Source organism: Myxocyprinus asiaticus, chromosome 24 (genome assembly GCF_019703515.2).
Source record: "Myxocyprinus asiaticus isolate MX2 ecotype Aquarium Trade chromosome 24, UBuf_Myxa_2, whole genome shotgun sequence".
In the NCBI taxonomy this organism is placed as follows: domain Eukaryota; kingdom Metazoa; phylum Chordata; class Actinopteri; order Cypriniformes; family Catostomidae; genus Myxocyprinus; species Myxocyprinus asiaticus.
In genome coordinates, this window is record NC_059367.1 from 16,485,614 (window position 1) to 16,499,519 (window position 13,906).

The 13,906-nt window shown below is 35.0% G+C and overlaps 1 protein-coding gene across 4 annotated transcripts in view; it reads left to right on the forward strand.

The window, feature by feature from the left end:
• Positions 1-13,906, forward strand: part of LOC127415271 (nuclear factor 1 C-type-like) — a 153,008-nt gene that overhangs the window by 131,021 nt on the left and 8,081 nt on the right. For all 4 annotated transcript variants that reach the window (XM_051653960.1, XM_051653958.1, XM_051653962.1 and 1 more), the window contains one exon: positions 1,273-1,358. In XM_051653960.1, the coding sequence (XP_051509920.1) occupies positions 1,273-1,358 (86 nt within the window). The remainder of the gene's footprint in view (positions 1-1,272; positions 1,359-13,906) is intronic.

The window sequence follows — 13,906 nt, forward strand, 5'->3', positions numbered from 1 at the left end:
CCACCTACTTTTTCAGCAGTCTTGGTTCTGAAAGTATTTTTCCTATTCATTTTCTCCATAGGGAGTTCAAAAATGCATTTAATTTATTTGAAGAGTTCTAATCTCGCAACATTATACAATGCGCACTCTGATGTAAAAAAAAAACACAAAAAAACAACGTGGACGAGAAGCATTTGCACTTTAATCTGTACTAAAAGGACTATGCCAGATTTTTATTTGTAACTTTTACAAATAATTAAACAGTGATTGTTCATAAAGGGACTTGTTTGCAGCTTTGCACTTTTAAGACGGAGACTGACTATTTGACTTAATTTTTTTTTTTTTATTATATATTATTTTATTTTTTTGTGTAATTATTTAAATGTTCAATTCATTTTTTAAATGTTCGGGTTCTTTTCAAATTTCTTTTGTTATCTGTTAATTTAAATCAGTGTGGTATTGAAAAAGTCATTAAACTTGTTATTAAGAGAACAACAATAAAGTTTGTTTATCTTTCAACCCGTTTTTGTAATGTAATTCAATACCATGATAATATCATATACTTTGATAAAAGCTTCAGCAATTATCGTGATGTAAAAATTTGATACTGTCACATGCCTAGTGGACAGTTACTGTTGTGAACATTTTTGCAGCCATTTAATTTCCATGGTAACAACGACTTCTCTGATTAGTGGATATCTCCTAAGGATTATGGATACTGTAGTTCTTAACCTGTAATTTGGCAATTAAACTCTTGGTAGGTGTGCCTTGAAAGGTTTATACATTATCACTAAAAATCAATTTCACAGTAATGTAAGTGAATGAGATTTATACTTCCTTAAACCAACTGTTGCACACTATTTAGTCTACAGCATACATTCACTAACAAGAGGCTGGATATACATAACCAGACAGAGGCCAGACTGCATGCGCCTCCGCCAGACAGAATATTTATTTCCGCAATCTGACAGTAACAATCACAGAAAGTGTGCTCCATATGCTGCATAAGCACAACATCAGTGTGTAACACAGGAATGCCATACATAGTCTCAAACAAGGTTGACGAGCTGATTTTGAACACCCTGTCTCTAAGGTTTCTTAATATAATGCACTTCATATAGGCTATACAACAGAAGGACACTGCAGTTTATTGTGGATTCTGATTGATTCGAGAAATTCTGCTGTACTTCCTTGGCCATTGAAACAGCGCTGACATATAGAAATGAATTAGAACTAATGGCCAGTGTCCAGACATAAACAATATTTAATTATTTATCTCTCTCCCTCTCTCAGCATACTCTGCTCCCGGGACGCCACCTGCCAACCGCTCCTTCGTAGGAATTGGTTCTCGAGACCCTGCCAGTCTTTATCAGGCACAGGTATCACGACACATTACTCTATACACAGAAAAACACATCTCATCCACACCTCAGATTAAACTGTAATGCTTATTATAGACTTATGGAATAACTGCATTTTAACTACTAGGAAGTTTTACTTGTCCATGATAACATTATGAAACCCAAGCACCATGAACATTTTCAAAATTCAGTCTTGATTTCAAGCAGTACTTGAATATTTCCCTTGGACTCAGTGCCCTGAGGAAACAGTCCACCAGTGCTGGTCTGGACTCTGAGAGACCAAAGCCTTCTGTGTTCAGTAATAGATCAGAGTTGAGCAGATGCTGTATCTATACTGCTGGACCCTCAACAGCGTAACCGAATGTAGTCTTTCACATTAAATATAGAGCAAATAGATGTAGGTACTAACATCTTAACCATATGTGGTACATGCATAAAACTGTGTATAAAGTCAAGGGCCTCAAATTACTGGACAGTCACTAGCCAAATGATGTTCTCCATCGGGGGCCAGTACCATAACTGCAAATCTTGGCGCACTCCAACTTTTTGATTAATGCAAGAGCACAGGCTTGTTTGTTGTCATCACCTAGGCTACCTTAGTCTGTTAGGCCTGTAATAGCTGTGTGGAATAGAAATATAGGCTACTATTTAACAGTCCTTTAAGAAAATGATGGGAGAACATTAAAAGCCAAACCAAAATTCAGAGAGTGAAAATTGATTTGCGGCCAGATTCAAGGCTAAACTATTAACACTTGAAACCATCTTAAAGCTTGAAGCACTCACTGATGTGAAGGATTACACACTATACAATCCTATTAATATAGCCTTAACTTCCTACCGGCAGTCCGACACAGTAAACTTTTGCATGCTCAGCAAAGTCCCAACCCTAATTTATCATCATTTTACAAGGTACAAAATAGCATTTGAAGCTTTTGTGATTCTTTGTGAATCCTATAGGAAATCAGTCCCCAAATATAAATACTTGAAAGCTCTTCCTAACTTAAGTAATGACTGCAGTTGCATTTGATTTGGCTGGGGAATGCAGCAAAGGCACAATCTGAAGTGTGCGAGGTGCTTCTTGGTTGTGCCTGAACCGCAGGGCTCAGGAGTCCAAGCGCACTGCTGCATTGCAGTGCTTTCAGCTCCATAAAGAAAGTGTAAAAAAAAAAAAAAAGTGTAACTGCACTTCACTGAGGCATGCAATGAGAGAGAGAGAGCGAAACAAAGAGAGATCACTGAGCAAGGAGTACTTGTGTGTATTAGTGTTGATATTTGAGTGCAGCGTCCAAAATTAACACTCTGCAAACATGGCTGTTAACTTTATAAGGAACTTCAACATTGAAAGTCAAAGGGTAAGAATAATAGTCTGACCCTCGATTATGTAATTGACGTAAGCGATTCAAATAAATTAACAGACGCAATCTGTCATCTAATACAGAAACCTCTGTTGTGACTCGCAAGCTATCTAATGACTTTTACCTCACTGAAAGATTTAACATCAGAAGTTTATCTAGGATGCATTTAGAAGAACTCAGTGAGGTAACACACATGTGAAATTTTTCTCACATTAAGCGAACAAAATGAATATACCGGTATTAGGTACAAAAGCGTCATTGTTTGTCTTTGCATTTTTGTGACAGGTGCAGTTTTACAGAGAGAGCTTTTGTAAATACATTTGTCTTTAATATGCAAGGGTAAAACAGTGTATGTATATATGTATACCTGTGTGTGTGGAGTCATTTTCCAAGGAAATGCAAATATGAAAACCTTCAGCTCAACAACCGACAAATAGACACTTTAAAACAGAAGGTGCCATTAATGCTCTTTTGTTACTGTTGTTATATTGATGTTTCATTCCAGTCGTACACTAAAGACAATCAAAACTTTTCTTGATCTCGACTAGACGGTTGTCTGTGTCCCTGTGAGAGTATCATTAGCAGAGCTCCTGTGAGGAGAGAGACAACTGAGAGAGAGGGGAAAAGAATAAGTGAACTGAATAAAGGGGGGAGAACAAGTCCTGCTCACTTGCTCCGGGATGGTCACGTCCAAGGCTGTCTGGTTGCTAGGGGAAACCAGACATGATGTAATTGTTGGATGAACCTCTGCTTGAGGGAGTGGAAATAGAAGAGTCCAATACAGACCAATCAAACTGATGTCTGTTCTGGTTTTCCCAAGACTGGATTGTGAATCATTGATTCCCCAGAACTCTTTTGGGCAATATAGTCTTGTATGCACTTTAGTCTCTCTGTTCTTCTCTCTATCTCTTTTTTTCGCTCCATCTTCTGTTTGTTTGTTTTTGTTTGTTTCTTTCTTTCTTTTGTTTGTTTTTTTGGTTCATTCATTTCTGTTTCTTTCAGTATTTGTTTTTGTTCATTTGTTCTCTTTTTTCTTTCGTGTTTTAGTAGTTCATCTTTCTTTCAGTTTTTGTTTCTTTTTTATTTGGTTTTTGTTGGGGGTTTTTCATTTTCTTTCAGTCTTTTTCTTTGTTCATTAGTTTCATTCTTTTTTCTTTCTTTCAGTCTTTGTTTCTTTTGTTTGTTTGTTCGTCATTTAATTTGTTAATTCATTCATTACTTTTCTTTTTCTTTCAGTCTTTGTTTCTTTTGTTTTGTTTGTTCATCCTTTCATTTTTGTTTGTTTATAAAAAAAAAATTCTGTCTTTCTTTCAGTCTTTGTTTCTGTTGTTTGTTTTTTGGTTTGTTGGTTACTTCATTCATTTCCATGTTTTACTTTCAGTCTTTGTTTCTTTTGTTTGTTTGTTTGCTCATTTGTGCTCTTTCTGTCTTGTTTGTTTGTTTGTTTGTTAATTAATAATTCTTTCTTTCAGTTTTTCTTTGTATTTTGTTTATTCGTTAAATAGTTTGTTCATGTTTCTTTCAGTCTTTGTTTTTGTTTGTTTGTTCGTTTTGTTCGTTCGTTCCTTCATTCTTTTTCTTTCTTTTTCTTTTTTCTTTCCTCTTCCTATTTCTCTCTTTTCTCTCATTTGATCTTTCTTTCTTTCTTTCTTTCTTCCTTCTTCCTATTTCGCTCTTGCTCTGTCTTTGAATTAAATTTAATGGACTTCTGTTGTTTTCTCTGGTAAAAAGTGTACCCTACTAACAATCTTTGTTTATGGACGCTCACATTTCAGCCTCACCTCCAAGCTCCACCGAAGCCTTGTAATTAAAGAGAGCGACTGTCATTTGTTAGGCCCTTGCGGTCTAATATGTCCGCCCTCATCTCTGTTTATATTTTCATAACCTAAACCACCTGTCACCAAGACAGAGACTTCAGCTTTTATAGGCAACTAAATATTTTGTTTGGAGTGAACGCCTAACCAGTGGTAATCTCGTCAACGAAATCACTGACGAAAACATTAGTTGGCAAAGGTTTTTTTGATTAATTAACGATAACAAATACGAGATGAAAAAGATGCATGACGCTAATTAAATTATTTTAATAAAGCATATTGTTGATGAAAAACATCTGTTTATAGAAAAAGACATTATATATGGATTAATTTAATCCAATAATCCAGTATGCTGGGGAATTCCCCACTTTAGTAGCATGAGTTGAACGGGCTGAACACCAGCAAAATGAACCAGTTTAAAATTGGTTAATTTCCTTACTAAAATGCATCCTATTTATAGATTAGATTAATCACTATATCCACAACATATACACTATGTAATATCACAATTTACATCTGCACTGAAAATGAAGCGAAGGAACATGAATTTGAACTAAATTACGTGCAGTGCTGGGTAGTAATGGATTACATGTAATCTGGATTTCATAATCAGATTACAAAAATAAAGTATTTGTAATTGGATTAAATTACATTTCGAAATACTCGTAATCGGATTACAGTTTCTTTTTTATAGATTACATGATTACATATTAACAAGACAATGGCGGTAAATTGTTAATAATTTTATTGATCATTTTCATATCAGTATCATATTCTTACCCTGAAGTGCAATTGTCTCACAGATGAACATTTTGAGCATGTTCTCCTTTTATATTACAACAGTAAGATATGCACCTCAGCTAAGGAATAGGTGATGGACTATCAGTAATTATTAAGGGTTAAATGTAATTGTGTCAGAGTTTTGAGCCGTTAGCTTTGACCTAGCTATGTCATTGCTGTTGATGTCAGGTTCATTGAATTAATGCTTTTTTTTTTCTAGATATGTTTTTAAAAATGTTTTATTACTTCTTACTACCTCACCAATGGTGTGCTCACACATTGAACTTAACTGCTTCAAAGGCTTTATTAATGTTCATAATGCTGCTGTTGTTTTATGCACTTAAAATGAACTTGATGTCTCAGTGTTTTGAATTATAAACTTTGGCCATGCACTGTCCAGGGTTCATATAAGGTGCTTGAAGTGTATTAAGTACTTGAATTTGGCTTTTTCAAATTTAAGTCCTGGAAAACCCTTGAAAATAGCAATTTTTACCAAGAGGTGCTTAAAACATTTTTGAATTATAGAAAATCATAAAATACGTTGCTTAAATCATTTAATAAATTAAATATATTTATTTACTTTTGGAAAAACACGACGACAGACCACTAGTCCACTGCTGAAGCAGGCAGCACATAGAAATTGGAGAGATGGAGAGAGCAAGTGACAAGACGTAGCGAGAGAGTGACAGAGATCGTATCTTGATTGGTCTCTCTTTCTGCTAACTAGACCTATCAGTTTTCTCTGTGGGCGGACTTTACAGTCGATCTCTCTCTCTCTCTCTCTCTCTCTCTCTCTCTTCAGTTCATCCATCAGTTCAGTGTACCACTGTAGTTCAGTAACACTGTAGTGTCCTGCAGCACTATGGCAGAGTGTCCCAAAAAAAAAAAATACAAGACGCACTTCGCCACAGACTACACTAAAGTGTACCCTTGCTTAATAAGGGTCAAAAATAATGTCAGTTTTGCTCACTGCACTGATTGCAACAGCGTCTTTTCGATAGCCTATGGTGGGTTAAATGATTGTAAAAGACATGTTGAGGTGAGTTTAACAGTTGTCATTCATTCATTAGCATAGCTAACGTTATTTAAACTAGCTGGCTAGCTGCTAAGGAGCTGCTCTATTGATGTCCTACATGATGATGCCAAACTCCCTGTAGACTTGCTTAAAGTTGTAATAGAATAAAAATTAAAAAAAAACAACTCCATGAGTTGAATAATATAATATAATATAATAGTACATATTATGTACTTATTTTAATGTCACATTTTCTGCATATACCCAACTTGGTTTACAGATTAGACATAATCACTACACAAAGTATTACATAAGACAATATAATAAGGATAGACCTTATGATTTTATTTCTTGTAGGGACCACAACATATTAGGGAGGCTAAGTGCAGGGAAGGCTGCTCAAGTATTTCACAGTTCTTTTCAGCAGAAAAACAAAGTCTGACAGAGAAGGTCACTAGAGCTGAAGTGTACTTTACATCTTTCATTGTTGAGCATAACCTGCCATTCCAGGTGTGTAACCACACAGGCAAGTTATTCAGGAAAATGTTTCCAGATTCAGAAATATCAAAAAAGTATGCCTGCTCATCAACCAAGACAGCAGCTATTGTGAACATGGCACTGGAACCTGAATGTTCAGAGGATCTGTACAAGTTCATCTGGACAGAAAAAAAGGTCATACAGTATTTTGGTAGACGAAAGCAACGATATCATGTGTGAGAAGGATTGTGCCATTTTAGCCAGGTACTATAATGAAACACAGGTTAAGGTAACAGTTAGATTTGTAGACATGCCAGTGGGCAATGATGCTAAAGCTGAAAACATATTCAGCTGCATTGCATCATCCATGCATGACAAAGGCCTTGAAAGGTCTAATTGTGTTGGATTTAGCAATGACAACTGCAATGTGATGATTGGCAAAAACAACTCTGTCTTATCAAGAGTGAGATGGTGTTGCAGGGGTGGTGGAGCTACCTCCCTGAAATGAGTTTTTGCAGGGTGGGATGTCTGTTAAAATATGTTGACATATATGTCCCTTGACATTTTTAGTCATGAAAAAGCTTTCAAATAGCAGATTTTTTTAAAAAAAAATATAATTCTATAAATACAAAAAGTTGTGGAAAATAATTTTTAAGGTCAAAGTTCAGAGGCTGCTTAAATATGCATATAGGGATTTTTCCCAGCATGTTAAAAAGTTATTAATTTACATTTTTACTAATATTTTCACACAAACATATTTGGTGTTGTACCCCACTGAACCCTCAAAATGTGGTGGTGTAACCCATTTAACCCTCATTAGTGTTAACTTAGTGTTAACTTGCTTCACTCGTGAAACAAAATTAAATAATGACAAAAAGAACAATAGTCTTTTAAGTCTTTTATTCATAATGTTGTCCTTTATGAGTAAAAATAATGTCAACATACAGTGTTGGGTAACGTTACTTTTAAAAGTAACTCGTTAGAATATTGCGTTACTCCTTAAAGTATTATTTTTTATGGAAACTAAAGCTTTACTTTTGCGTTACTTTTTTCGCAGTCACTTTCTCTTCTGCTATGCTATGCATTCCATACAAATAAGCCATGCATTACAGGTCATGATAGCTACTGTACAACACTCATGTCAAAACAACATACTGAACAAACAGATGTTTAGAAAGTAGGTCTTTATGTCATATTTATAATAAAGAATCAGTTAAATTAATATGCATTATTTGTTTTTCCATCAACATGGCAGCCAATATGAATAATGAAGAATAACCACTGTCTTACCTACAGCAGTAAAGTTCAACACTTGAACCTGCATCATATATGTCATCATGTGCTGTGACCATCGACAATGTCAGAGTCAACTTAAGATGTTTTTCAAAAGTCAGGATAAAATTCAGTGGAGAATGCCAGTCTAAAATGTTCAAGGAATAAGTCACTTAAGTCATCTCAGTGCATGCTTGTTTTGAGTTGATCCATGGTGAGTACAGATGCCACAACTTCAAAGGCGCATTTTGATACAACTTGAATGGTATAAAAATGGTTTGTTTCATGAATCAAAGTACTTTTCTGTTATAAAACATAAATGTAGAAACCTTTTAGAAACTAAGACATTTTCTCTGCATACACAATCAATGTAAAATGTTGCTCGGAGCCACTGATCCAGAGTCAGCTTTTCTCATCCCATTCTCCCAGTTACAGGGAGCTCTAACACGGAGCAGTTTGGCTGCATAAGTCAGGGAATTGAGCAAGTATTTCACCCTGTGTATCATGTCATGGCCAGCAGAAGACTAGTATTATAATTCCTCTGCCTGAACATGTTTACCGATTTCTTTTTTTTTTTTTTTATTTATGTATTTTTTTTTTAATGCAGTGTGTTTTATCACATGAATCAACCGCGTTTCACTCAACCGAATGTTGACCTCATATTACTCTAAAACATGAAATGCGCATGCATGTTAGCGAGTTGATTGACAGGCAATGTCTGTATCTAAAAGGTGATTGGCTCTTTTACCTGCAAGGCGGGTCTTCCTTTCTACATCCATTGACCGTTGGGTGCTAGATCTTCTTGGTTGGGCGTTCCAATTTCTCCCATTCATTAAATAGAAGTGACTCGTCTCTCTCTGCTAAATAGTCTCTGGCCTCACACACTGTAGAACAACAATGCCAATCATGCACTACGTCATCTCCATGAAGTTTGCACACTTTTACTCCTGATTTTTTTGCAGTCAAGGAGTAGGTGTGTACAAAAGCAGCACGTTACTTTATTTAAAAAGTAACTCCGATATTATGGTCTAAAATAAAAAATATTGCTTTACTCGATACTTGAAAAAAGTACTTTGATTACATAACATGCGTTACTTTTATCGCATCACCCCCAACACTGTTAACATATGTTGTTACAAAATGTTTACCTTCAGCGTTTATAGGCAAAAGCTGAACTGAATGAAAAATGTCAATATTTTGTACGTTGGAAAGTCACAATTTTTTGAGAATGACCCATTTGCAATTTCGGTCAGTTCCATAAATCTGTTGTGTGACATTAGAAAATGTGGAACATAGCACATGAGTCATATGGACTACTGTTTAAGTTATTCACTTTTGTTGGAAAGCAAAGTGCAATTTAAGGGAGCACACTACAATTGCACATCAATTTTGTCATGAATGAACTAAGAATTGTTACTGAGAATTTGTAGTTAAAGATGCTCATTGAGATATGTTGTACTTGTAATAAGTGGTGTTTTATAAAAATAAATTAACTGAATGAATAAAATATTTTTATTTAAAATTAACATATAAAGAATTAGTTTCAATGACATCTCGAGCATAGTCCTTGAAAACAAATAAAAATATGCTTGAAAAGTCCTTGAATTTAACTTTGAAGCATCTGTACGAACCCTGACTGTCATTGCTGTTGGATTTAATATTTATTTCATTCATGTAATTTATGAACTTATAAAAATGTCTCCTTGTTAGTAATAAAGAATGGAATGCATTTTCTTCCTCTTTGTTCTTTTATGTTAAAATTATTATTCTACTTAAATGCATATGACATAAAATAGAATTGTTGAAAGTAATCCAAAAGTAATCGGATAAGATTACCCCAAAATGTAATTGTGACAAGGAGGAGGGTGGGGCAATCGGGCTAATCGGCCGAAGAGAGGGATAAATGCAGCCGGATTTGTTTACGTTTTCATTCAATATTACTTTGATGGTTCGTCCGGTTCCCGCATCCTTCTTGCCCATCTCTATACTGTTAAAGTAATCTATGAGATTACGTTACTGATTGCATTTTTTGTTATGTAATTTGTAATCAGTACCTAATTACAATTCACGAGCAATCCACCCAGCACTGGTTACGCATTTGCGCAAGTCAAAAAATGCATAACTTGCATTGTGAATATGCTGTTTCCATAAAAAACACGCAACACAATAGCTAAACATAGAAAATTAATAACAGTCTCTATAACATGAAGAATTCAGAATAAAGTAGGCTAACTCCTTAAAAGTAGCTAATACTTCAGTATATTCATTGAGCTGTTGTACTGTATTTTTTATGTAGCCTACCTTTTATATGTTCAATATGTTTATATTAAGAAACTTTGTATATATATATATATATATATATATATATATATATATATATATATATATATATATATATATAATATTATTATTATTATTATTATTATTATTATTTTATGTTTGAATATTTTATTAAAATTTGGTCTGTTACACATTTTTGTCATTTTGCACATTACCATCAACTAAAAGATATTATTTTTGTTGACTAAAATTATATGCCGTTTTAGTCAGCATAAAAATGACTAAAATGAATATGACATGATGAAATATTGACTCATTTTAAAGGACATTTTCATCAAAAGGCTAAAACTATGACTAAAACAAAAAACTGTAAAAATTAGCAATGCCTACCCACTGTTAGCCTTGGCCTGTGTTCTACTGGTCAAAGACCTCATTCACGCTAGCGCCATCTTTGATTTTTAATGGGAATGACAACGAAGCTGTGAGGGATAGACTAACAGTCTCTTCAGTGGCGCGCATGGTATAAAGCTGTATAAAGCTTCTAGATCACATCTGATTTTCCACAGCTCATGTTGTCTGGAGTTCTTTGTATACTGAGTGTTCTTGGACAGATACTTTATCAATTTTTTGTACGTAGAACGATCCAAAAACACTTTAAACTGCAGTACAGCCCATTGAAGAGATGGTAAGTCTATCCTTCATAGCCTCAAAGATGGCGCTAGCATGAATAAGGTCTATTGTGTCCTCAGAACAAACCAAAACAGTGAGAAAGTTTCAGCAGAATAGCTAGCGCCTTGGTGCAAAATTAAAATATCACATTGGCAGCTGGCAAAAAAGCCTGGAATGCTTGACTCAAACCAATGCAATGAGATAAAGCTGGAATGGTTAAACTCCAGATTTTATCCTCGGAATATAATTTTATTACCTGGCCCTGAACTTGCTTGCTGTCTTCACAGTTTTGCCCATTGAAAAGTACAGTTGTGTGCCATTCTGCAAAGGAAATGATACATTCATACATTAGGAATTATAATTTTCACAAATGTTCACCTTGTATAATTTTCATATCTGGAGTATGGCTGAATTCAAATTTTAGAGAATATTTTAATGGAACAAAAAATGTATAGTGGATTTTATCAATAATATACTTTTATAAATAAATAAGTGTTTTAATAAAAACATTGTAACAAATGTTTTATAATAAAGTAGCTCCCAGTTTAGCTAGTCATTAATCCTGTATGGGATTTTGTTCTTTAGTTCATACCAACCTTCCACTACACCATTTATTTATTTTACTACCATTCAGTCTTAATTAGTTTCATGTAATTCAGCTCGCCAAGATAACTGCCCACAGAGAACTCCAATAAAGAAAACAAATAGTTCAGTGTAGGATTTCATGTGTGCAGGGCACAGTTGGGTAATGTCAAATATCTGCCTAATTTGTACTTCAGTAGTGGTTTTGCAATGGTTTGCATGTACCAGCACTTGAATAGATGGATCTGATAATGACTGCCCACATCTCGTCCCATTTCTGTCGACCTTTGCCACAATCAAAGAAATAATAAGAACAGATGCTACATATGAAATCTTCTCATAAGCAGTTTTGATCATATTTAAGTGTAAATACTAAGCAGGCCAATCGTCTTTGAGGTGGGACAGGAGATTATCGCAAAAATGTCTCAACCAAGAAGAGAGACATGCCATGTTGCGGCCCATTTTCCTTCTGAGGAAAGGATTGAGTTTCGAAAACATAAACTGGAAATATATTAAATCACATCTTGCCTCTCTAGAGGTTAAGGATTGTGTATTTATTTCATCAAGAGACATTTTCAATATGCTAAAATGCCATGCGGTCACTATAACGCAAAGCCAAGATGAAATCCAGAGCTCTGAAATATATGTATTATTCCAGAATATATTTAAACATTCAATTTTCCCTCCTTAGTATTCAAGGGGAAACTTTAGTTCCCTTTTGGCTTCAGATGAAATTAATTTTGACAAAAGAAGTGGCTGTAATTGTGCTGTCAAACTCGAAAGGCCTAAAAACAAGTTCAATCCCCACACTGCCCATGCACTCTCCTGGGCTCAGATTTGATCCAGCAAAATATGATTTGGGAAAAGTTTCCTCCTGAAACTGTAGTAATCACTCAAAAACAACATTTTTGCATTTCCCAGCAGTGTCTGCTGTCATTATATGCTTGTCTAAATTCCTGGCAATGGTTGAAGTGCCCTGGGTTGTCTAAGGTTAAACTAAGCTCCAATTCACGTTCACTTCTACATCTCTTTCGAAAGAAACTGATGTTAAGGATCTTTAAAAAAATCTTTAATCTTTAATTTAAAAATTAAGAGTTCCACTTTAGTTCATGCTCTCATCTCCAAGCCATTGCCTTCCTCTCTATTTTTAATTACACAAAAGCTGCTTTTTTTTCCTTTACACTCTTGCTTGTAAGATATTGCTTAAATTGTCCTTTCTCTGTTTTAAATCCCTCCTTTCTTTGAAACCTATTACTTTTGAGAGTAAAAGGGATGTAATTGTAATTAGTCATTTTAGTGCAATCATAAATTTTACATCTTTCTATGTGAGAAAATACAACACGCTTTTGGTATTGTAGCATTTTATTAGGGGTGGCTCAGCAGTTAAGGCTCTGGGTTACTGATCAGAAGGTTGGGGGTTCAAGCCCCAGCACTGACAAGATGCCACTGTTGGGCCCTTGAGCAAGGCCCTTGACCCTATCTGCTCCAGGGGCGCCGTATCATGGCTGACCCTGCGCTTTGACCCCAGCTTAGATGGGATATGTGAAAAAAAGAATTTCACTGTATATGTGCAAATGTATAATGTGTGATAAATAAAAAATAAAAAAAATTAAAATTAAAATTATTATTAAGCAGCCACACTATGGAGATGCATGACCAATAATCAATGAGCACCAATAGCCAAAACTTCTCGGCGCCACCACTGCCGAAAACACTGTTTTTTAATACTGAAATGTGTCAAATGAATTAAACTTAACTTATGATAATATGTAATATCTGTGCACTATATTTGTGTTGCCTGTGGATTTGGGGAGTCATTAGGTTGTGGTTTGGTGCTGCACAAGTATCAAACCATCAGTCTGATGTATACAAACTTTTCAGTTGGGAAAAGAAACACATTTTTATTTTTTTCAAGCATTATTAAATCAATACATCTGGGTGTAGTTAAAGACGTCTATTGGACTGCTGTTAAATTACTTAAACCTTTGTGGAAAATATTGAGCCAGAGGCTTATGGCATGAACTCCTTTTTCTGTTTTTAAACCTTGTCAAATTTAAAAAGTCTTCAGTGGTCTGTGAGTGGAAGCCAAAATCCTGTTATGCTTTTTAAAAGGTTTGGGTGGGATCCTGCTGAGCTCTTTCTCTTTTTCTCTCTCTTTCTCTCTTTCTCTCTCTCTTTCTCTGTATGTCTGGCACTCACATCTTTAACTCTGCATTAGTTTTAATAGGTTCCTTCATACTGGGCGCTGACTAAGTGTCTGCTGCCTATTAGCAGATAAGAAACTGATTGTAGTGAACCTGAACAAGTCCAACTCATTGTGTT